Source organism: Tubulanus polymorphus, chromosome 7 (assembly GCF_964204645.1).
Source record: "Tubulanus polymorphus chromosome 7, tnTubPoly1.2, whole genome shotgun sequence".
Lineage (NCBI taxonomy): Eukaryota > Metazoa > Nemertea > Palaeonemertea > Tubulaniformes > Tubulanidae > Tubulanus > Tubulanus polymorphus.
Window position 1 is genome coordinate 13,003,978 of NC_134031.1, and position 26,588 is coordinate 13,030,565.

Here is a 26,588-nt window from a genome sequence, read left to right on the forward strand (position 1 = left end):
TAATAAAAATGTTAATAAAAATGGTGAAAATATTGTTATTTCTACTCCTTCTGATAATAGAATATTTGATAAATATTTATATTTTACAGTTGGATTTGTAATTGTATTCATTTTGATTGGGTGTAATTGGTATAAGAAATCAAATAAAATTCATGATATTAGTAATTCTGAAACAACTGCTATCAAAAATGAAAATACTTCTGAAATTCCAAAATTGATAATAAAAAAAATGGATTAATATTTTAGAAAAAAAGCAAAAAAAATAATTGAATATCTCACTACTTTTGTCTATCTATGCGGAGCAATTAAATTGTCCAGATAAGTCATTTCGGATTCTAGATATTCATTATTTTTATTAATTTATTTTGTTTTTATTTGAATATTTGAATTCGTTAATCAATTAACATAGTAATTGATTACTAATTTGATTAAAAATTATATCATAATTAAGTTAAAAATACATAATTCATTTATCAGTTTTCATTCTTACATTCTTTTCATTCGGAATAATTTATAATTTCAAATTTCACATATTTTTTTAGCACCAACAACATTTACTTAGGTGTTTTAGCTAAGTATATAAGGTAATTCATTCAACCACTGGAGTAGCTCTGGCCAGCAGAGGCATTTTGATTATGCACCTTCGTCCACTCTCCGGGTTTCTCCTTCGGTTTCGAATTTCGAGGTTGGTAGAAATTACATTAGGCGCCTTTAATATAATGTGATTTCTACCAATCATTGAAGGAGATCCCGGTTGACGTGGGTCGCCGGGGGTGTAAGTAGAAATGACGGGGGATAAGCGTCCCGTGGCGCCTTTCAATAATGGGATGCTTATCCCCTGAAAACTCTGTAGGTCGAAGATAGGGCAATTTTGCTAAAACTTACCGTAAAAACATTGAAATATTCCTTTTAATCACGAGAGAATGATGACTATCCTCCTGTCGTCACGGCCGAGCTAATTTAAATAAACCTCGTTTTCAGCAACTAATGAAAACGCAGTAGTTCAATACCGGCTAACTGGCTTGTGTGTGTTGTATGTACTATGTGCTTATTATAACAACAACGTTGTGCAACACCTGTTTGATTGATCAATATTCAAATGAAGCACTCTCTTATAATAATATGTAACAGATGTACTGTATGATTATAGTTGTTTATAAAACGACTAAGGTCATTTTGGATTCTAGATATTCATTATTTTTATTTCTTATTTAATCAACAATTTCTAAATCATGATGACCGTCTTCATTTTTCCCATGATATATTATTTTAAATCCTACTAAATCTTTCAATTCCTCTGTACTCAATGAAACCCATTTATCGGGTAAAAACACTTTAAATTCTCGTGATGTACTAACATTACAGTAGCTTAAATTAGCTGATACTTTCTCTCCATATTTAGTTTTTATCTTTTCTAATTTCAATATTTTATGTTCAATTTCTTTTGTAACATCAACTAACTTTTTTATTTCAAATTGTTTTTTTGCTGGTTTTATTCTGTTATTTATTGTTGCTAAGAATGCTTTTCTATCTCCCATTTATAAGGAAAAAAAATTACTTGTGGTGATGAGTGGTGTCTCGTACTCTCGTACTCTGATCTGAAAGCCCACTTTTCCAATTACTAGCCTAATAAGAATGGAATGGGACAGGCAAACAATCTAACACCATAGGGGTTTGGCGATGGGCTTGGATTTTATTTCCGGGTTGTTGATAATCTCGCGAGAATGGCGCTAAATATGAACTGCGAATAAATTCAAAATATCACGGAAATACCTTGTGTTTATATTGTTTATTTATCCGCTATAAAGTTCCGATAAAAGATTGGTCGTTAAGGATCATTATCAGACGCTCTATATAAAATCATTGTTGTAAAAAATTGTTGTAAGTTATTCGAAAAAGAACAGTGATCGTCCTGTCACCTCAAAAACTAGTAGTTTTCATCATCCGGTTGGTGATGGAATGTCCAACAAATAGGACAGAGGTCAAGTTGTCTCCATCCACGTCTAAACCGATTATACCAATCAACGACAATGTTGGAATAGGAGATTCGAACTCCGAGTGTCAACCAACTGTTCACTGTCAGGAACAACCTCCACCTTATGACACTTTAGGTGACACGTCAACCAACGACATAGGGTCATTTTCCAGTCGGAACAATACTATTGGACAGGAGGCTTATTCCCCATCAATCATGGCGACTGCCGCCAACCGAGTGACTGGTAGTCATTTGGGGACACCGTTAAACATTTTGATTGATACGGGTGCCGAAATTTCTGTACTGTCAAACAATTACTTCATCAATCATCCTCAGATATCGGGCCCTCTGCAGGTGGGACAATTTCAGTCCGTCCGTGGGGTAGATGGTACTAAATTTGATTTAAAAGGTGTTATTTCCGTAGATTTTGTATTAGGAAATTTGGACGTGTCACATTCTATGTACGTGGTGGATGGAGTCACCTCGGACTTTATTCTCGGAGCCGATTTCCTGGAACAAAACCAGGCAGTTATCGATTATGCTAAAAAGGCTCTCTTGTTGCCAGGCTCCGACGTAATTTACTTTGGTCTCAGTCAGCTAACTAAAACGTTCAGTGGTAAGGTCATCTCACTGCCGAATGTCATGAAAATGGCGTTTCGCCAGTCGATTCCTGCACACTGGAACGAAAAGCCATCAAACATGTCATTCGCCGTCGTGGTCAACATTGATTTTATAGACTTGTTAAAATTCTTGACCTGGCCGCTTCCCATGGGGTGATAGGCCGTCGTTCTGGTCTTTTCAATCTCAAGCAGGCTCAACATCTCACTGAAGAGTCCAGATTCAAAATTGGATCCACGGTCCGAATGAATACTTTCGGGGCATCCGTAGCGTGTGATCCACTCGTTCACAACCTTCCTGGCAACTGTTGGTGCTTTCCGGTTTCTAGCCGGCCAGGCCTCAACCCACTTGGTGAAAGCGTTCTGCACCACAATGATATAAACGTTCCCACGTTTTGTTCGTTGCAGTGGGCCAACAATGTCGATATGCAGCCTTTGCTACCGATTGGCGTTGGTACCAGTGGCGCTTTAGGTCGTTTAGGAGGGTTTTTGCATTGCTGACATTTACGGCACTGCTTGACAAAGCTATTGACTGCCTTTGCCAGTCCAAAACACCAAATATTTTACGTTCTGTCTTAGTGGTCCCTAAGTGCCTACCGGATATACCATTATGGAGGTGTGACCTTAGGTAATAGCACATTTGGCAGAACTACCCGGTTTTTGGCTAATCTGGCACCAGGAGGTGGTTTCAGAACAAGCAGGTTTTCTACCACAGCCAAGCGTTCAAATTCGCCCAAAAGAATCCTCGCGTTCGAACCATACTGACGCAGGGAATCAGAGTTTGGCTTTAATTGCAAACCCTTTCGGACTAATTCCTTGACTACTCTTATGTCATCATCGGTATCCTGAGCATCACCAATCTTGACCTGAGTTAGAACATCCCCTATACCAATCGTTTGCACGAATGACACTGTTGGAATTCCGGTGTCGCCGCAACTAGGGAAATCCCCATTACGCTTGACCCTCTTGGGAATCCGCGAGAGTGAATCAGCGTTTTGGTGATTGCGCCCGGGCCTGTGCTCAATGTCGAAATCGTAGTCCGCCAGCCTTTCATTCCAGCGGATGACTTGGTCTGATTGAATATTGGATGACCGAAGCCACCTAAGGGCTGCGTGGTCAGTCTGGACAAGGAACTTACCGCCCAATAAGTAGTGGCGGAAATAGTCAATTGATTCGAATAGAGCAAGCATTTCTCGCTTCGCAATGGTTCTCCTCCCCGCCTCTCGAAACTCGACCCCCATATGCTATTACCTGTTCTGTGTGATCGCCTTGCAACTGTGAAAGAACTGAACCTATAGCCCAGTTACTAGCATCACAATCAACTATGAATTTCCCCGATCCCTCTGAAAAGTCAGGGAAAGCCAGTACTGGAGGGCTTGTCAATGCAGATTTAATTTCTTCGAATGCTCGTAACGTAAACGGTCGTAATAATGGCGGACGGGTCAAGTCCACCATTGAGTTAACTCTGTTAAATTTTCATGGATATCTGACATCAGAGGGATTTATGATGGATTATAGTTCACTCATTATGAGGTAAATAATGTTCACCAAAATCAACAAGGAACGTTGTGGTGTATAGTAAAGCAGTATGGTCGTAGTAGAACTTTTGTTAACTCTAGTCTGGTAGTAAACAGTTATATTAGTCTGTGTAAACAGTTTTATACACCGTGACTGCGCAAAATCAAAGCTATAATCGAGGACAAATTCGAGAAACTTAATTCTATGGTTTTTGATATTAATAAAAGCATGGACGATTTCAAAGAATCAGTATCCAGAAGATTCCACTCCATAGATACTCAACTAGAAGATATGAATATCCGATCCATCAATATAGAAAAAAAACACCAGGAAATGAATGATATCCTAGCACAGATAGGTTCTATCCAGGAGGAAGCAGAAATGTACCCGCGGCGCAATTCCATCAGAATATTCAATCTACAGGAAGTAAAGATGAAAACTGTTCAGAGGCGTGCATTCAACTCTTCAAGGAGAAGCTTGATATTAATTTCAATAGTTCTGATTTCGACCGCGTTCATCGAGTGGGCCCAATATCAAAAGATCCGAGAATAAAACGTCACATTATTGTAAAGTTCGTGAGACATACCGACAAGGAACTTGTATCAAAGAACAGGAAAAAACAGAAACAGTAAAACTACAATATCTGAAGACCTTACTAAAGCTAGAGCGTCGTTTCTGAAACATCTGTTTAAAAATTCTAGCGTAGCATCATCGTGGTAGTTTGATGGAAAAATCTTTATTAAGTTATTAAACAGTGATGTAAAGCATATTGTGAGAGGATACGAGGATCTAGAAAATCTGTTGCGTAATCATCAAAAAAAGGTCAATAATTATTTTGTGTATCGGCAGCTTATATTTTTCCACTATTTGTAACAACGCTTATGCATATGTTGACTCGTGAATATAAATCATATTTATCGGCTTCTTTCCAACAGCTCAAATACTAGTTTACGAATCCTTATTTAGCAAATAATGTATTTCAATTGGATTACAAATTCTATTCATAGGGCAACATATAAAGTGTCGCTCTGTCAACTGTGACTCAAATGTTCTCATATGATATATGATCATTCATATAGAACTATTTAGATTATCAATACTATAAGTATTACTAACTGAGTGTTATACCCGCGTTCTCACGTCAGTATCCTCAGGCAGCTTTCCTAAATTACATTACTTTTTTTTTTCTTTTCTAGTTGTGTTCTACTTAATATTGAATATTATTTGATAATATTTTTTCATTTTATGTACATTAATAGTAACATATATGTACAATCGTTCTTTTTCTGTGTTTAGCTAAGTTATGAACGTGAAAAATACTTTTTTAATGTGTCTAGGCAACACCGATTTTTTCAAATGGTTAGAGCAACGTACTAAAGATCAAAACCTATTTCTTGATTCAATGAGGATTCCGTTTTAGAAAGAAATAAATGTCCGTATCTTGAACCTTTGGAACTTAAAAGAAAACTGGACGTAGGTCCTGGTAATCTTAACATACTACAATTAAACATCCATAGTCTACATTCAAAAATGGATCAACTGAAAATTAAAATCGAAAACCTTAATCGCCAGGATTTAACTTTAGATTTGATTATGATCTGCGAAACATTTCTAACAGACAAAAATGCATCCCTATGTACTTTACCTAATTATAACCTTATAGAGAACCATAGGTCTAAAATATCACAGGGAGGAGTTGCTATCTATATACATAATAATATATCTTTCAACTCTAGATCAGATCTCGACATTTTTGAGGAAGCAAAATTCGAATCTTGCTTTATTGAGATAAACCCAAGATCTAAATTTGAAAAGAAAATTATCATAGGGGAACTATATCGAGTTCCGGGCAAAAGGGAAAAAGAATTTCTCTCAAAATACCAGGAACTAATAGCAAAAATTAAACAAGAATAAATTGCCCATGGGCAAAGTGTGGTTTACCTTGAAAGCTAGAGGTTGTTTGGGGTAAGGGCATTGCTTGAAAAATCTTTTTAATTCGTGACTTCAAAGTTCTATGTTGTATTTCATCTTTCTCAAAGAATTATTTTGTTGTCAAATAAGACCAAAAAGATACATTTCGTAGGGTACAGGTAGGCGCGGCACGGAAACTATTTTATTTGTTCAAAGAAATATTTTTCACAATATGAAAAAATATTCAAATAAAATTCACATGGTGTCACATATCAGAGGGTGGCTGAATATTTAGTCTTGGAAACCTCTTCCAATGTATGGCCGCGGAATCTAAACCGGCGCAGTAAGAAATTGGCGTATTAGATCGTTTTAAATCCTGGAATTTACTACTACAATATTCAGACCTCGACCTATACTTGTAGTTTTCTGCTTAATATTTTCAGGTCACAAGAAATTACAATTTATTATAAATTATATCAAACAGAAAACATAGCGCTCATCTTCTGTTGATGAAATGTCAGACGCGCCAGCAAGCAGCGTTTACAGTATCACTATAGTAGTGTATACTGTACGAGCGTGTGTTTGTGTATGCAACAGTCTATAGCACTCCGCGCGCACGTGGAGGCCTTGTGTAAGTGAATGTTCGCTTGCACTTCAGTGTCAATCAAATCAATCTCCGGGTATTAAAATGAAACAATACCTATGGTGGATAATAATTACATTCTCATCAGCAATGAGCATTTGAAATTTGCATGTATACGGCACCTAGTCCAATGAAACGTTCGCCATTCCGGCTTTCCCATAATTATTTTAGTAGCGCCGGAATCCCCGTATATCCCAAAAACAGCCAATCACATTCGCTCGTAGAGACAACGCCCCCAATCGAGGTCATTGCAATTTTATACGCGAGAGCTAAGAATTTTCCCGCCAAAAACAGTTTATCGTAGAATTTTAACAAAGTTGATCATGTACATAGACGTAGGTTCGTCATGTCTTCAAGCGCATCGATTATACGTCGTTTAACCCGAGAACCAATGAAACAAATGCTCACATAAAAAAACGTACCGCGATTTTACATGAAATTGGCTCAATGCCAACTTCATATCGCTGACAAAGGTAAACCAAAAATGTGAAGTAATCATTGGCATGGATCAAAATCTGGATTTTATCAAAGTTAATAATAATAAAAATACATCTAAATTTTTGGATATCAACCTTAGTAATATTATTTATGCCCAACAATATTGCGACCAACCAGAATTACGCGATACAGTGCTACGCTTATTGATAACGTCTACCTTTCTTCGAAATAAAGTTCAAATCATAAAAGCGCAATACTATTGACTCATATGTCGGACCACTTACCTTGCTTTGTAACCAACACATATAAAACACGATCGATAACAACTGAGTACAGAAAACGTAACCTCAATGATAGAAATATCCAGTTAATTAATGATAACCTTTCAAGAGTAAATTGGTCAATTTTAGATAAACTGGGTTGCGATGAATCGTATGACTTGATAATGTCTAAGATATCGGACACGGTAAATGATTTAGCTCCTGAAATCATAATTTAAAAAAAACAAAACTTAGCGAACCTTGGATGACTGATTCCATTCTCAAAGCATCATGGAAATGTGATAGTATATTTAAAAAAGTTATGCAGTTAAGCAAATCTGATGCCAAATATAAGAAAAACATAGCATATCGTAATCAACTTAATTACATCAAACGACGACAGAAATTAAACTATTACAATTACAAACTAACTTCTTTTGGGAATAAAAGCCGCAAAATTTGGCAATTTATTAAAGGATTAATTGGAAGGTTAAATGATAAAACATCAATCACTACTAATTTCACTATTGATGGCAAAAAACTGAGGATAGCTCTAAAATAAGTAATGGATTCAATGACTATTTTTCATCAATCGGGTTTTCAATAACTATCGTCCAATTTCACTTCTACCAGTACTATCCAAAATATTAGAAAAACTTGTGCACACGCGTCTCTATTCCTTTTTAGATAAGTATTGTATTCTGAATTCCTCACAATATGGTTTCAGACCCAATCACTCCACCACGCATGCAATAATAGACTTTATTGGCAATATAATTAACAATTAAGAAAACAAATATTATTCATTGGGCATTTGCCTAGATTTATCGAAGGCCTTTGATTCCTTAGATATTGATAAGCTTTTATTAAAATTAGATCATTACGGAATCAGAGGACATGCTTATAATTGGTTCGAGAGTTATTTGAAAGATCGAAAAATGTTTGTTCATTACAACAATGTATCATCTACACTCAATCCTGTATCATATGGTGTTCCTCAAGGATCCGTCCTAGGACCATTATTATTTCTTATTTACGTTAATGATTTGAACCACAATTTGAAGTACTCTAGGGCTATCTCTTTTGCGGATGATACGAATCTGTTGACAACAGAAAAGAATATTGCCAAACTTTTTCAAAATACTAAGCACGACATCAAAACTATTATTGTCTGGTTCAACGCCAATCAACTTACACTAAACTTGGAAAAAGCTAAATGTGTATTCTATAAACCAAGACAGTCTGTTGCGTGTAATGACAAATTATCTATTGATGTTGAAAACCTAAACATAGGCCTCTCTTCTGACTGTAAATTTTTAGGACTTCAAATTGATGATGATTTAAATTGGGAATCACATATTAAACAACTAATAAATAAATTAAACAAAAATCTATATCTTCTAAGAACTGTTAAAAAAATACTTCCAGACTCTAGCAAATTAATTATGTACTACTCTTATATTCAAAACCATATCAATTATTCCCTCAGTGTCTGGGGACCACTTCTATCTGCAAAACAATCAAATGCTATTTATAAAATCCAAAAAAGCTATCCGACTAATTGATAATACAGCTTTTAATGCAGCAACTGGACCTATCTTCAAGAAATATAAGATCCTAAAATTTTATGACCTGATTAAGTTGGAAGTCCTCAAATTGGGATACAACCATTTTCATAGAAAATTACCAACACCGATTTTTGAACTATTCCATATAAACTCAGACTTTCATAAATACAATACTAGAAGTAGAAATTATGCCAGGGTTCAACAGCATACCACTAAACTTTTTCATAATTCATTCTTGGCGCAAGTACCTATCATATGGCAAAATGATCCTGATCATCTTCGTAAAGCGCCTAGTATATGTTCTCTTGTTTCAAGGTTTGAAATTAAGTTCGATATAAGATCATTGTAAAGAATTTATCATTAACCGTTGCCTACCGTTGCCTACCGTTATCATTAACCGTATCATTAACCATGAATTTATTGAATTTATTTTTTCTTGTATTATAATTCATTATTACTGTTATTATTGTCATGAATACTGTTACTATAATTTGTACCATGATTTTTATAATTATTATAATTCATGTAGTAATTCTTATCATTAATGTTATCATTACTCTTATAACTATTAATATTATTATCATTATTATTATTAGTATTATTGTTATTATCATTATTATTACTACTACTTTTATTATTATTATTATCATTATTATTATTATTATTCTTATTATTATCTCTTTTGTACACAATTGCACCAATTATGCACTATGCACAGGGTTTCATTGTCTTAATTTTTAAATACAGCCTTTCGGCTCGCACTGTATCCCTCGAAACCTAATCATAAAATTATATTATTACAATCATATTGTATGTGCGGTTTACGAAAAATAAATATCTATCTATCTATGCTTTTTGCTGACTGATACCCCATTCGAAAGGCTGACCCTTCTTTGTGAGCAGATGGAGGGTTCACACATTTCCGCATATCCCTTGATAAATCTTGAATATTAAGTGAGGAGGCCAGTGAAACTTCGTACTTCTGATAAATTGATAGGGGCTGGCCAACCTAGGACTTTGTCAATGTTTGCCCGGTCAGTTTCAATTCCGTTCCCGCTCACGACATGGCCCAAGAATTTTAACCGCTTTTGGAGGAGGTGACATTTTATTGGCTTAAATTTCATATTTGCTGCTTTGAAACAATCGAATACCTCTGACAGCTTAGAAATGTGGGACGCCACATCCGCAGAGTGGACTATGACATTATCGAGGTAGATCAAGGCTGTTTTCCATGACACCTTGTCAAGAGCCAAAGACATGACGGAGCATTTGTGAGACCGAATGGCATAACATTCCATTCCCACAAACGGTTCTCAGAACAAAAAGCTGCTTTTGGTTTGTCACATTCTTGGATCGGCACTTGCCAGTAGCCAGAGAGGAGAACCATGGCGATCCCGAAAGTGCCTCGAGGGTAGAATCTATTCGCCCCAATGGGTGACTGTCTTTAGTTGAGACATCGTTTAATTTCCTGTAGTCACAGCACAGACGCAAACTGCCATCACATATAAGACCTTGGTCACACAGTTCAGTGCAGTGTACCCCTCAACAAATTGCTTGTAATGGGGCGGCAGACGTCGTTGATGCTGCCTAATCGGCTTCTGCTCCCCGGTATCGATCTCAAACTTAATGAGGGGTGTCCTCCCAATATCAAATTCCCCCGAGAAAATACACCCTGATGCGGCGCTAGGACCCTCTTCAAATCCTCCCGATCACCCTCCGAAATCTCGAGACTATCGACATTTAGTTGGTTTTAAATTTAAAGACCCTTTAAATCATGGGGATCCTGCTGTGACTGAAGCAGTTCCGTCTCTGACAAACCAGAAGTGTCTTACACAGTGAGTACATTGACTGATTCGATAGGCGAGAAAATACCCACAAACTCCGCTCCATACCAACCATACCAACAAAATTGTTATTTACACTACATCTCTGCTTGAAATACGCAGTGGCCACGACCTCATGGCCTCCCGGAATATAACAAGTCTCGGTCAGGAACAAACGACAGCAACTAGGTCGTGCATCCTTGGTCTCCAATGGTACATGGGTAAGGCCACACTCAAGAACTCTTCCAGGGTAATCAATAATGCAACCATTCTGTTCAAAGAAGTCACTTCCTAGCAGGCACTCCTGAGCCAAGTCATCGGCTATTACCATGAATCTACAGGTTCCCAACTGGAGCTCTACCTTGGCCACCCCATGAACCTTCATGTTCGCACCCGTGGCAGTGGCTAATTCGAAGTCGACTGGCAGCAGATTTCCCTGATCGGTCCTACGACTCTTCTCCCAGACAGAGGTTTTCAACAAAGTCACTGAGGCACCGGTGTCTAAGAGTATAGACGTACGTGTTGAACCATTAAGAATACCAGAGCAGTAAAGCCCAGTGTCTCTTTAATCGACACGACAGATCATTTTCTCAGCCACGGGGCAGCTCGGACCTATTGACACATCTGGCTGGTCAGTTGTAATTGTGGTTACGACCTATCTTCGTGTGACTTTATCAACAGAGAGTTATCTGGGTACGGAGGTAAAATATTTGAAACTGTCTTCTGCCTCAGAGGAGAACCATCCGAAATTCCATCACCCGGTTGACCGACCGACAGTGAGGTATCTGGGTAAGGAGTTAAAACATTTGAAGTTGCCTGCTTTTCCAGATAGGTACGACCTGTCGTATCGGTTCCACCAAAAATTTCGTTCCCAACAATTTCCCTTACGCAAGGGTCTAGTGAACTATTTACAACTTTTGAATTATTTACAATTTGGGCTCAATCATGTACGGAATCGTTAACGGGTGAATGAACATGTTTCCGGATTCTACGGTGTGGAGGCAGATATTTCTCCATCATATATGTGGAGGGTCTCTCTATTGGCGGCGATTCCCTTGCCCCTGGAGGACTGCCTGTAATCGTTTCCCTGCTTCCCGGGGCAGTTCCTGGCATAATGAGCTCTACCAGAACATGTATGACATGTAACCTGCGGACATGTATCCGCTGTATGATCCGGTTCTCGACACCGCCAGCATGTGTTGTCCCTCCCCTGGGAGTTGGCCTGAGTCTGTGTGTTAACCCTGGACTCTTAACCGTCCATCCGGACATTCAAACCCTCGAGGAGGCCCACGAGTTCCGAAAGTAGCTCATCCGTCTTACCGGCCTTCACCTCATTTACATGTCGACGAGGGGGTCTGGACTCGTGTCTCTCAGTCAGGCGCTGCGCGGTCTCATGACCCTGTGCCAATGACATAGCCTCCGATAGGTACTGTGGCTGAACCACGTAAGTAATAGGGAAAGTGGGCTTTCAGATCAGAGTACGAGAGTACGAGACACCACTCATCACCACAAGTAATTTTTTTTCCTTATAAATGGGTGATAGAAAAGCATTCTTAGCAACAATAAATAACAGAATAAAACCAGCAAAAAAACAATTTGAAATAAAAAAGTTAATTGATGTTATAAAAGAAATTGAACATAAAATATTGAAATTAGAAAAGATAAAAACTAAATATGGAGAGAAAGTATCAGCGAATTAAGAAATAAAATTAAGTTTAGAAAAATTAAATTTTTTTTGCTTTTTTCCAAAAATAAACACACTTTTTAATATAAAAGCGCTAATAAAATGATAAAATTGTTCAATATTAAAAGTGTGAGTAAAGTGTGAGTAAAATAAGTTAGATTTTCAATGTTAAAAGTGTGAGTAAAGTGTGAGTAAAATAAGTTAGATTTTCAATGTTAAAAGTGTGAGTAAAGTGTGAGTAAAATAATTTAGATTTTCAATGTTAAAAGTGTGAGTAAAGTGTGAGTAAAATAAGTTAGATTTTCAACGTTAAAAGTGTGAGTAAAGTGTGAGTAAAATAAGTTAGATTTTCAATGTTAAAAGTGTGAGTAAAGTGTGAGTAAAATAATTTAGATTTTCAATGTTAAAAGTGTGTGTAAAGTGTGAGTAAAATAAGTTAGATTTTCAATAATAAAAGTGTGAGTAAAGTGTGAGTAATAATTTTGCTATATAAATGAAAGAAGAAATGGAATTTAAAATTGAAATAAAAGAATTGAATGAATTATTTTCACTATTTAACATTAGAAATTGTATCTCAGCAAAAAATTTAGTTTATGGAAGACAATATAAAATTAATAATATTACTGTAATTAATCAAATAGTATTAAATGAAACATATTTAATAACTGAACTAATAGATACTTTAGATAATGGCGCCAAAAATCCTAAAATATTTAATACAGTTTTAAATTATAAAGGTAATTTAGATGAAAACATAATAAATATTCTTAAATTTCCTTTTAATGAAAGAGAAAGTGATATAATTCTTTCAAAAGGTAATGATAGGATAGACTTAAGAATTGAAAAACGACAATTATATTATTGTAATTTTGATAATAAACAAATTATTTATATTGAAAATACATCAAATATTGAAATTCAATGTGATTTAGAAAACAATAATTCTTAAAGATATTGCAATTCAGTGTGATTTAGAAAAAAGTAAATCTTTTAAAGATATCGCAATTCAATGTGATTTAGAAAATGAATTCAAAAGATTTAATCCTAATGAAAAAATTCATTGTTATTGCGGAGGTAAATATTCAAAATCACATAAATCAAAGCATTACCAAACAATTAAACATAAAAACTGGTGTAAAGAGTAACAATTCTACATTGAAAATAAATTAAATAGTCAAATAATTATTGAATTTAGTTAAATGATTTAAATATCTAATAGACTGTTAAAATGATAAATTGTTCGACTGTTGAAATGATAAATTGTTTGACTGTTAAAATGATAAATTGTTTGACAGTTGAAATGATAAATTGTTTGACAGTTGAAATGATAAATTGTTTGACAGTTGAAATGATAAATAGTTTGACAGTTGAAATGATAAATTGTTTGACATTTGAAATGATAAATTGTTTGACATTTGAAATGATAAATTGTTTGACAGCTGAAATAATAAATTGTTCGACTGTTGAAATGATTTGACAGTTGAAATGATAAATTGTTTGACAGTTGAAATGATAAATTGTTCGACTGTTGAAATGATAAATTGTTTAACAGTTGAAATGATAAATTGTTGGAAAGCTGAAATGATAAATTGTTCGACAGTTGAAATGATAAATTGTTCGACTGTTGAAATGATTTGACAGTTGAAATGATAAATTGTTCAACTGTTCAAATGTTAAATTGTTCGACTGTTAGAATGTTAAATTGTTCGACTGTTAGAATGTTAAATTGTTCGACTGTTGAAAAGATAAATTGTTTGACAGTTGAAATGATAAATTGTTTGACCGTTGAAATGATAAATTGTTTGACAGTTGAAATGATTAATTGTTTGACAGTTGTAATGATAAATTGTTCGACTGTTGAAATGATAAATTGTTTGACAGTTGAAATGATAAATTGTTTGACCGTTGAAATGATAAATTGTTTGACAGTTGAAATGATAAATTGTTTGACAGTTGAAATGATAAATTGTTTGACAGTTGAAATGATAAATTGTTCGACAGTTGAAATGATAAATTGTTCGACAGTTGAAATGATGAATTGTTTAGCTGTAAATTTAATTGTTATTTGATTTAATCATTTAAAAGTTTAATATTTTAAAAATGATTATAAAATATTCAATTAAAAACTAGCAAATGTTTATTAATTTTCTAATTTCTTTCTTAAATAAATGTATGGTTTCATTCTAACTGGGAAAAGTGATTTAAAACATTATTTAGTTGCCGGAGGTTTAATTTTAGCTGCGCTTTACTTTTATTATGAAAATATTTCAAAAAGATTTAATAAATGAAAATAATAAATTAAGCAAGAAATTAAAGAAGTTAAATACTAAAAATGGAAATAATCATAAAAACGGTAATAATCACAAGAAAGTTGTTGAATCAGATTAAATAGTGAATTAATCTATTAAAATCTTTTTCTAATTAAATGAGTGAAAATATATTAAATTTGTTAAATCTTATTTACAGAAATCAAGAGAAAATGAAATTAATTATGATGATTTCAGGGTTACTTTCATTTTCAGTTTATAGTTTGAAACAATTGTTTCATTTTTATGATGATTGTAAAATAAAATATATTGAATTGAAAAATAATATCAATTACATTTCAGATAGAATGAATAATATTAAAAGATGCGAAATTTGTAGTAAAAAATACAAGACGGAAAAAGGATTTAGAAATCATAAAATTGGGCATAAATTGGAATGATTAAATAACAAATTAAAGTAAAGAATTTAAAAAAAAATCTCATTTATTGTGTAAAATTGAAATACTTTGAACTACGACTAAGATTAAACTAAAATAGACAACTTTGTTAATATAATGAAATTTTAGTTATATTTTAGTTGAATTGTAATTAAAGTTAGTTGAAACTAACTTCAACTAGAATTTAATTAGAATTGAATAAAAATTTAAAAAGATTAACAAGACAGTTGATTTAGTGTATTTTTTGTCAATTCTAGTTAAATTCTAGTATTTCCATTTTTAGTATTTAACTTCTTTAATTTCTTGCTTAATTTATTATTTTCATTTATTAAATCTTTTGAAATATTTTCATAATAAAAGTAAAGCGCAGCTAAAATTAAACCTCCAGCAACTAAATAATGTTTTAAATCACTTTTCCCAGTTGGAATGAAACCATCCATTTATTTAAGAAAGAAATTAGAAAATTAATCAACATTTGCTTGTTTTTATCTAAATATTTTAAAATCATTTTTAAAATATTAAACTTTTAAATGATTAAATCAAATAACAATTAAATTTACAATTTAAATTTTATCATTTCAACTGTCAAACAATTTATCATTTCAACTGTCAAACTATTTATCATTTCAACTGTCAAACAATTTATCATTTCAACTGTCAAACAATTTATCATTTCAACTGTCAAACACTTTATCATTTTAACAGTCAAACAATTTATCATTTCAACAGTCGAACAATTTATCATTTTAACAGTCTATTAGATATTTAAATCATTTAACTAAATTCAATAATTATTTGACTATTTAATTTATTTTCAATGTAGAATTGTTACTCTTTACACCAGTTTTTATGTTTAATTGTTTGGTAATGCTTTGATTAATGTGATTTTGAATATTTACCTCCGCAATAACAATGAATTTTTTCATTAGGATTAAATCTTTTGAATTCATTTTCTAAATCACATTGAATTGCGATATCTTTAAAAGATTTACTATTTTCTAAATCACACTGAATTGCAATATCTTTAAAAGAATTATTGTTTTCTAAATCACATTGAATTTCAATATTTGATGTATTTTCATTATAAATAATTTGTTTATTATCAAAATTACAATAATATAATTGTCGTTTTTCAATTCTTAAGTCTATCCTATCATTACCTTTTGAAAGTATTATATCACTTTCTCTTTCATTAAAAGGAAATTTAAGAATATTTATTATGTTTTCATCTAAATTACCTTTATAATTTAAAACTGTATTAAATATTTTAGGATTTTTGGCGCCATTATCTAAAGTATCTATTAGTTCAGTTATTAAATATGTTTTATTTAATACTATTTGATTAATTACAGTAATATTATTAATTTCATATTGTCTTCCATATACTAAATTTTTTGCTGAGATACAATTTTTAATGTTAAATAGTGAAAATAATTCATTCAATTCTTTTATTTCAATTTTAAATTCCATTTCTTCTTTCATTTATTTAGCAAAATTATTACTCACACTTTACTCACACTTTTATTATTGAAAATCTAACTTATTTTACTCACACTTTACACACACTTTTAACGTTGAAAATCTAATTTATTTTACTCACACTTTACTCACACTTTTAACATTGAAAATCTAAATTATTTTACTCACACTTTACTCACACTTTTAATATTGAACAATTTTATCATTTTATTAGCGCTTTTATATTAAAAAGTGTGTTTATTTTTGGAAAAAAGCAAAAAAAAATTTAATTTTTCTAAACTTATTTTTATTTCTTAATTCGCTGATACTTTCTCTCCATATTTAGTTTTTATCTTTTCTAATTTCAATATTTTATGTTCAATTTCTTTTGTAACATCAATTAACTTTTTTATTTCAAATTGTTTTTTTGCTGGTTTTATTCTGTTATTTATTGTTGCTAAGAATGCTTTTCTATCACCCATTTATAAGGAAAAAAATTACTTGTGGTGATGAGTGGTGTCTCGTACTCTCGTACTCTCGTACTCTGATCTGAAAGCCCACTTTCCCTATTACTCACGTACAACTGCTCCCTAACACTCGAGGATACCGCCACACCTGCCAAGAATTGGTCACGTGCCAACACATCCTGCAAACTGTGATCAACCCCTGGGTACGCGCTCCGTGCGAGTCAATGCATCCGCGTAATTCCCGATGTTTTCTTGGGGCTTCTGCTCTCGAGATTTCAACATCATTTTGAAATCGGAGAATGACATACGGCCCTTTATCCCTCAACGAAACTATTGTTATCCAGGGATGGGGCGAGACGGAGGTTTTTAACCGCCTGGTATGACTCGTGGTCCAGGTACGTTAGTAAATGTTGTTTCCTAAGCTCACTACTACATACACCGGACAATGTGCAGTGGCTCTCAAAACGCTCTAACCAGACCGGAAAATTATGCCCCATTTTGTACATTTCGGGGCACGGGACTTTTACCCGGGCATCCTCCCTGGTCCCTGATGGCGATTTGGATTCCGTTTTTATGCTACGTGAGACATGTTGGGTAATTGTATCGTATCGTATCGGTTACAACCAACGGGAGGCATTATATGCCTATTTCTAGGTTGTCTCGTTGTGTCGCTTGTTGATTGTTGCTAGGTTTGAAACCAGCTGTGGAATACAGTTTTTGAAAGCCTGGATTCTGCTACTGTGGTCGTTGTTCGTGTTGCCAGAAGTTATCGAGTCGCGCTTTGAAACTGTCAATGCTGGGTGCATTAACTATATCTTCTGTTAGGCTATTCCGGTTATTTACAACACGTTGACTGAAAAAGTTCTTCCGGGTGTTTTTCCTTGATCGGGATTTTGCCAGCTTCAGTGAGTGTCCCCTAGTTATACGGTTGTGGTTCTATGGTAAAAGTCGCTCGGAGATGATACGGTAGTTCCCGTGTAGGCAGTTGTAGACGGTGATCATGTCTTTCTTCTGGTAGGGACTATAGGCTGGAATCGCATACTCCAATATTGGACGAACAAGTGCTTTGTACAGAAGGTTAAACGTTTTTTTATCAAGGTGCTCAAAGGATCTCTTGATAACTCCAGTCATTCTATGTCCTCTGTTTACAACCGAGGTATGCTGTGTTTGAAATTTTAACATTTCGTCGATTGTCACGCCTAAGTCTTTTTCTTCGGTTATTGCTCTGAGCTGGTGGTTGGTGTTGTCGACTATCATGCTGTAGTTGTGTCGGTTGTTTTTCTTCCCGATATGCATTACTACGCATTTGACAGGATGGAAATGCATCAACCATTTCTCTGACCGATTGCAGAGCCTGCTCAAATCGTCTTGGAGTTCCATGGCATGGCATCATTGCGTGTTTTTATCGTTCTGTATATCTTTGTATCATCTGCGTTCATCATTATTTTGCTCCTCATTCCCTCGGGTAGGTCGTTGATATAAATCGCAAATAGGAGGGTCCCAGTACACTACCTTGTGGCACTCCATCTGTTACTCGCTCCCAGTCTGAAAGTGAGCCCTCAGTGTTGACTGATTGTTTTCTGTCTTTCAGGAAGTCATTAATCCATCTGTAAGGTTTTCCGCTGATACCGTTAGCTTTTAATTTCTTCATTTGTCTACAGTGTGGTACTTTGTCAAATGCCTTCTGAAAATCTAAGAAAATCACATCGACAGCCAGGTCTTGGTCATTGGATTTTGTTCAGTCTTCAAGAGTCTGTAATAGTTGTGTTGTAGTTGATCTACATTGAACAAAACCATGCTGAGATTCTGAGATCAAATCATGTTTTACAAGGTGGGACATGATTTGATCTCTGACGATTGATTCTAGAATCTTGCATGCTATACACGTCAGGCTTATTGGCCTGTAGTTCTCAGTTTTGTTCCTGGGCCCTTTTTGTGTATTGGGGTCACGATTGCAGACCTCCAGTCCTCTGGAATTCTTCCTTCGTTCAATGATTTCTTGCAGAGAATAGTCAAAGGACCAGCCAGTTCGTTTTCTGCCTCTTTTGGATTCTTGGGTGGATGTTGTCTGGCCCCATACTTTTATTGACTTTGAGTCCAAGCAGTTTCTTCTTGACTATGTCGCGAGTCACTGTTATCTCGTCGAGTGCTTGTGTGTTTTCCCTTGTAATGATTGGATCAGGAATGTTGTTTACATCTTCAATATTGAATAATTCCGCAAAGTACTTGTTGAAAGAGTCTGCTTTTTGCTTGTTGTCAGTTATCAGTTCCGCGTTTTGTATCTGTACGTCGGGAATTCTACTTCTGACTCTAGTTTTGCTTTTGCAATACCTCCAGAAAGCCTTTGGGCTTTTTTTCACTTCATGTGACAGGTTCTTTTCGTACTCTCTGACAGTCTTTCTGGATTCGCTTTTTGCTGCATTATTGGCTATTGGTAATTTCTGTAATTTTCAGGGTTTTTATGTTTTAGATACCTTTTCCATGCCGCGTGTTTTTTCTTGACTTTACGCATCGCGTTGCGAGTCATCCATAGTGGAGAATGTTGTTTCCAGCGAGGTGCGTGTTATTGAGGGATGTGCCCTGCCTCTGCGCATTTTATTTTTCTCTTTTATATGGTCCCAGCATTCATCCAGACTCATTTCAGCCAGGTTATTTTCCAGTAAATTAGGAATTGTCTTAAGCTTTCGTAGTTTCCTCAATTATAATTTTTTCGTCCTAATTTTATAGCAGTTTGGGGCTTGCAGACATTTTCAATGTGGAATAGGAGACAATCATGGTGGCTTGAGCCGATTTGGGCAAGGAGTTTAACTTCCTCTACTAGGTGTGGTTCATTTGTGAAGACCAGGTCTAGAATGTTCTCTCTTTGATTACCACGGTGGTGCGTGGGTTCCTTCACATGTTGCTCTAGGAAGGCATTCATACTAGCATCTAGTATTTGTTTTAAAACATGAGATCCAGTAGTTCTGCAGTTGTTGTTTGTCCAGTCAATTTCGGGCAAGTTGAAGTCTCCACAGAGTATTATGTTATGTTATACTTGTGGCCAAGTGTGCCTAGTGATTCTATCATCTGGTGATATTTGTTGTCATGATCACTGTTTGGACTCCTGTAGGCACATCCTATTAGAGTGGGTTTGTCTGTGGCATTGTTACGTGGTAACTCGACCCAGATGACCTCGCTTGTTTGCTCAGAACATATCTTATCAGTTGTCTCGAGAGGAGAGAGACAGGGTTTAAGTTCCGCATGGATATACATAGCAATCCCTCTCCCTTCATTCTCAATGTTGGTAAAGGTTTCGTAGTCGCTTGATCGGTTAAAGAAGACATTGCGTGCATCAAGCTGCAGCCTGCTTGATTTAGGTTTTACTTCAGTTATGCATATTGTTGCAACTGACAACCAAGAATTTTGTTTCTCAAATTCCAAACTGACTTTATTCGACCATATCGACCAAGACGAAAAGACGTTTCTACAATATGAAATGAAACTTTACAAGTTTGTGATTCAATATACAGAAAACTTACTTCTAATATGCAACTGATAAATAAAGTTACGAATTATCTTGAATTAAACTTACGGAACAATTGAGCCTTTTTGGCAAGATATTGCTAAACCAAAAACCAGCTGCGTTCAAATATGGCTACCAAGAATGACGTAAAAAAGCCGAAAAATTATAAGAATAATAGGTGGCAGCACAATGCAGACATATGAAGTTACAAACTTCGAACTGAAGTAACCATACAAACTTTAAACTACAAGAGCCGAAACGTGGCGTCAACATTCCCGGCACCGTTAAACACTTTATGTGATTTAACCAAACAAATATACAACAATATAACAACGAAACACTCAAATAGGTACATCAATTACATTAATGTTCATCATATAGGTAAACACTAAGTTACTTAGTAAACCCTAAGTAATACATTCAAGAAGAACGCACTTGTTCACTGGTCGAACTAACTCGGTTGACTTTGTTTTAAGTTTAACGCTTCGAATCAAACTATCACTTCCGGCATAAGTTTCGATAACGCGACTTAAAGACCAAGACGATCGATGCGACTGATCATCTTTGACAAGAACGATATCGCCTTCAACGAAATTCCTCTGAGGGTTGAACCATTTCTGTCTTTTTTGTAACAATGGTAAGTACTCGCGTACCCATCTTCTCCAAAAAAATATCGGCCAAGTATTGTACTTGACGCCAGCGCCGACGAACGTACAAATCGCGTTGAGAAAAACTCCCTGGCGGCAATGTTGGTCCGGAACGCAAAATCAACAAGTGATTTGGAGTAAGTGGTTCCAAGTCAGTTGGATCATCGGAGACGCTCGTCAACGGACGACCATTAACAATGGCTTCGACCTCACACATGAGGGTTAACAAGCTCTCATCGTCGAGAACCTGTTCTTTCGTAATCGCGCACAAAACACTTCTAACCGATCTAATGAGTCTTTCCCAAACACCTCCCATATTTGAAGCGGCGGGTGGGTTAAACTCCCATTCTATCTCCTTTTGCAACAAGAACTCCTGGATTTTGTCTTGATTCCAGTTATTGATGGCATCTTTCAGTTCACGCTGACCGCCCACGAGATTAGTACCGTTGCCACTTCTGATCTTCTCCGGCTGACCCCTCCGCGCGATAAAACGCCTAAGACCGGAAATAAAGGAGTCGGTATCCAGGGAATGGCATACTTCTAAGTGAACGGAGCGACTTGCAAGGCAAGTGAAGATGCATCCATAACGTTTCTCACGCACACGACCGCGTTTAACCAGAAACGGACCAAAATAATCAAGTCCAACAAACGAAAATGGTGGTTTATCAGGAGAGACGCGACCCGGCGGTAAATCTGACATCTTCTGTTGTGAAAGTTTTGCGTTTCGTTTGCGGCAATTTATACATTTCGATATAGTTCTCCACACAGCGGATTTACCATTAACAACCCAAAACTTCAAGCGAATCTTAGAAAGCGTATACTCACGACCTCTATGTGCATAGATATCATGATAGAACCGTACGATTAAGTCAGTGATGTGACCATTCTTCGGTAATATTATAGGATGCTTCGATGACTCGGAAAGCTCTGAACGACCAAGACGCCCTCTTACGCACAACAAGTCATTAATCTTAACGGGACTCAGCGCGAGTATTGACGATTTTTTGAGAGTGGAACCGTTGAAAGCTTCTGGAAACGCTCTCCTTTGAACGTAAGACAAAATTGCTCTCTCAGCTTCTCGGAGCTCACCAACTGAAATCGGACCGTTAGAAACATCACCATGATCACGACGCATAAGTTTACGCTTAAAACGCAATATCCAGGCAACGGACTTTTTAAGGTGCGACCAAGACGAGAATAGTGCGAAATAGCTCATAAGAACATCGTTGTCCAAATCAAGTTTACACGACGACGCGCATGCTTTAGACGACCTTTTAACCTCAACGTCCGACGATTCGACGACGCCTAAATCAGGTTGTGTCGGCCACGATTCCTCAGTTTTCCATAAGAAATCAGGACCTTTCAGCCATCGACAATCACGATTCATTTCATCGATACTTAAACCGCGGCTGGCGTCATCAGCAGGATTTAGCTTTCCATCAACAAAGTTCCATTGAGAAGGCTCCGAATGCTCACGAATAACGCCAACTCTATTAGCGACGAACACTTGAAATCGCTTATCCTCATTACGAATATATTTCAACACCGATGTGCTATCAGTCCAATAGAACGTCTTATCAACATCAAAGTCTAACTCTCTCGTCATTATGCAATCTAAGCGAATCGATACGGTTGCAGCAGCTAACTCGAGACGCGGAATAGTCGTAAACTTCAGAGGAGTTACTCGTGATTTCCCCGTTACGAAACTACAATGAATACGGTCGCGATCATCCAATAGGCGAATATAAGACACAGAACCGTAACCAGCCTCTGAAGCATCAGAAAAATGATGCAGCTGAACCGACTTAACCTCTCCGAATTCGCAAGGCTTAAAGCATCTCTCGATTGCTAACTTTTCGATCTTAGATATGTCAGTTAACCATGACAACCAAATCGCTTCGTACCGGTCGGGTATTGAATCATCCCATCCAAGCTTAAGACGGCAAAGCTCCTGCAGGAGCGATTTAACGCGCAGAGTTAGAGGAGCCGTAAAACCGATAGGGTCATACAGAGTGCTAACGCTAGCTAATATACCGCGACGCGTTTTCCTTGCATCCTCTCGTACGTTGACTTTAAAACAAAACTCATCAGTGTCCATATTCCACAAGACACCGAGAGCGTGTTCGAAAGGTAACTGATCAAAACTTAAATCTTTAACTGTCTTAGCTCTATGAGCTTCCGAAACAGACTCCAAGACGCGACGCGAATTCGAAGATACTTGAGTTAATCTGAAGCCGCCCATCGCTAAAAGTTTTATCACATGAGATAGGAGATCAACGGCAGACTCATTGGAGCATACAGACTTCAGACAATCGTCCACGTAAAAATTGCGCAACACAGTTTCTATAACATCGTCACCAAACAAGTCGCGGATCAATCGCGGATCTCTGAATAGCAAAATTAGCGCAACTAGGACTGGACGCAGCACCGAATAAATGTACACGCATTCTATACTCTACTATCTCGTGACTCGATGAGAACCATAGGAATCTAAGAACATCGCACATAGAAGGAGTTACCCGAACTTGATTAAACATCCCTTCAACATCAGCCATAAAAGCGACTCGTTCTTGCCTAAAACGTATCAATACGCCAATCAATAGGCTAGTTAGATTCGGTCCTTGCAGTAGATTATCATTGAGTGAAATACCATGAAATTTAGACGAACAATCGAACACGACCCTGAGTTTGTTTTTTCGTGGATGGTATACAGGGTGATGCGGAAGGTACCAAACGAGCCCATCATTGCGATTTAAATCTTCATCAGGAATCAACTCGCAAAACCCGGAATTAATCATCTTATCGACGAATGCGGTGTACTCGACCTTTAGCTTAGGATCCTTATCGAAACGACGTTCAAGCAAATCAAATCTATGCTTGGCTAAAGCGCGGTTATTAGGCAAGCTCGGTTTATCATGTTTCCAGGGCAAGCTTAACTCGTAGTGACCGTCGTCGGTCAGCTTAACAGTTGATTCCATGATAGTTAGCGCTCTTTTATCATCATACGACATACCGGATAAGTTGTTCGTATTCAAATCGTTGAACTCCATGTTACAATAAACCTCGAACTGTTTGTTTAGACTTTCGTCGGACTTGATTGAACACGACTTGATTGAACATGACTTAGGCTGCGATCGATTATTCTTCGTGCATAATGGACCATTGACCGCCCAACCGAAAATTGTTTTCACCGCATACGGACCACCGCGAGAACTCGATCTAACTTCAATTGGCTCTAAAGCTAAGCTGTTGTCACTGCCAATAATTAGACCCACCTCGGCATCAACTCGTGATACACGTACACCGTCTAAGTGTACCCATCTGTCTATTTCCTCCTGCCTAGGAATATCGCTACGATCAATTGGTAACTTTGGCTGCGAATAAATATCATTAAAAACAAGCATTGAGTTTTCCTCCAAATCATAAACGCGAAGATCAGCGACAAGAGAGACCGATTCGCGATCCAAAAAGTTCAATGTAGACAAGGAGTGAGCAACTCGCCTATCACTCGAGCAGCACCCTAGATCGCTTAGCAATTGTTCTGAACAGAATGTTGAATTTTATCCCGTATCGAGAAGAGCGTACGTCATCACGCATAAATCATTAGACATTCTTTTAACCTTGACAGGTACGATCGGCATACCAACAGCAACACGTGGCTTTTTGATGAAAGAACTCGTAGTACGATTCTGTTGAACAGCGACATCCGTAGGCGAGTTATCAGTAGGCGAAATGTTGGGCGCAGGAGTGTAACGATGCAATAGAATATTGTGTCTATAACCACACACGCCACATGGCATTTTTCGACAATTACGTGCCCGATGATGCACGCCGAAACAATTGAAACACAGATTGTTGGTTCTTAAAAACGCTAATCTGTCATGCATGAGTTTGTCTTTAAAACTTAAACAGTTTGACAAGAGATGGTCTTGTTTACACAGAAAGCACGAGCTATTATTCGGGTTCAATGATCGTGGCGTGACGGTAACATTCTGCACTTGTTGAGAATTCGCAGCGCAACTCTTCTGTTTACCCAAACTAGCAACACCGTGAAATTTTTTATCCCGGGGGCCATCTGCAATTTTACCGAAAATAGGATGGTCGACGATGCGGGCTTCATTTTCCACGAAAACAGATATATCCTCCAAACGTATCTCGCGACATTCAAAAGTAGAAATATAGTCCGCCTTAGTACGCCAGCGCTTTTTCAAATCATATGGCAATCTAGCAATAATTCGCCTAAGATTAGCCAAACAATTTATTATTTCAGCTGTCTTATCATTTCAACTGCCAAACAATTTATCATTTCAACTGTCAAAAAATTTATCATTTCAACTGTCAAAAAAATTATCATTTCAACTGTCAAAAAATTTATCATTTCAACTGTCAAACAATTTATCATTTCAACTGTCAAACAATTTATCATTTCAACGGTCGAACAATTTATCATTTCAACTGTCAAACAATTTATCATTTCAACTGTCAAACAATTTATCATTTCAGCTGTCTTATCATTTCAACTGCCAAACAATTTATCATTTCAACTGTCAAAAAATTTATCATTTCAACTGTCAAACAATTTATCATTTCAACTGTCAAACAATTTATCATTTCAACTGTCAAACAATTTATCATTTCAACGGTCAAACAATTTATCATTTCAACGGTCAAACAATTTATCATTTCAACTGTCAAACAATTTATCATTTTAACTGCCAAACAATTTATCATTTCAACTGCCAAACAATTTATCATTTCAACTGTCAAAAAATTTATCATTTCAACTGTCAAAAAATTTATCATTTCAACTGTCAAACAATTTATCATTTCAGCTGTCTTATCATTTCAACTGCCAAACAATTTATCATTTCAACTGTCAAAAAATTTATCATTTCAACTGTCAAACAATTTATCATTTCAACTGTCAAACAATTTATCATTTCAACTGTCAAACAATTTATCATTTCAACTGTCAAACAATTTATCATTTCAACTGTCAAACAATTTATCATTTCAACAGTCGATCAATTTATCATTTCAACTGTCAAACAATTTATCATTTCAACTGTTAAACAATTTATCATTTCAACTGTTAAACAATTTATCATTTCAACTGTCAAACAATTTATCATTTCAACTGACAATTTATCATTTTAACTGTCTTATCATTTCAACAGTCGAACAATTTATCATTTCAACTGTCAAACAATTTATCATTTCAACTGTCAAACAATTTATCATTTCAACTGTCAAACAATTTATCATTTCAACAGTCGAACAATTTATCATTTCAACTGTCAAACAATTTATCATTTCAACTGTTAAACAATTTATCATTTCAACTGTTAAACAATTTATCATTGCAACTGTCAA

General features: G+C 35.9%; 1 protein-coding gene across 1 annotated transcript; it reads right to left on the minus strand.

Moving 5' to 3' along the window:
* Positions 1-10,686: 10,686 nt before the first annotated feature.
* LOC141909164 (uncharacterized) lies at positions 10,687-25,015 on the minus strand. Its single transcript, XM_074799549.1, has 7 exons — positions 24,836-25,015; positions 23,946-24,589; positions 23,670-23,789; positions 21,259-23,602; positions 21,004-21,167; positions 10,811-11,316; positions 10,687-10,739 (listed from the first exon to the last, which is right to left on the minus strand). The coding sequence occupies exons 1-7, from the start codon at positions 25,013-25,015 to the stop codon at positions 10,687-10,689; spliced, it is 4,011 nt and encodes a 1,336-aa protein (XP_074655650.1).
* Between the last annotated feature and the right edge of the window lie 1,573 nt (positions 25,016-26,588).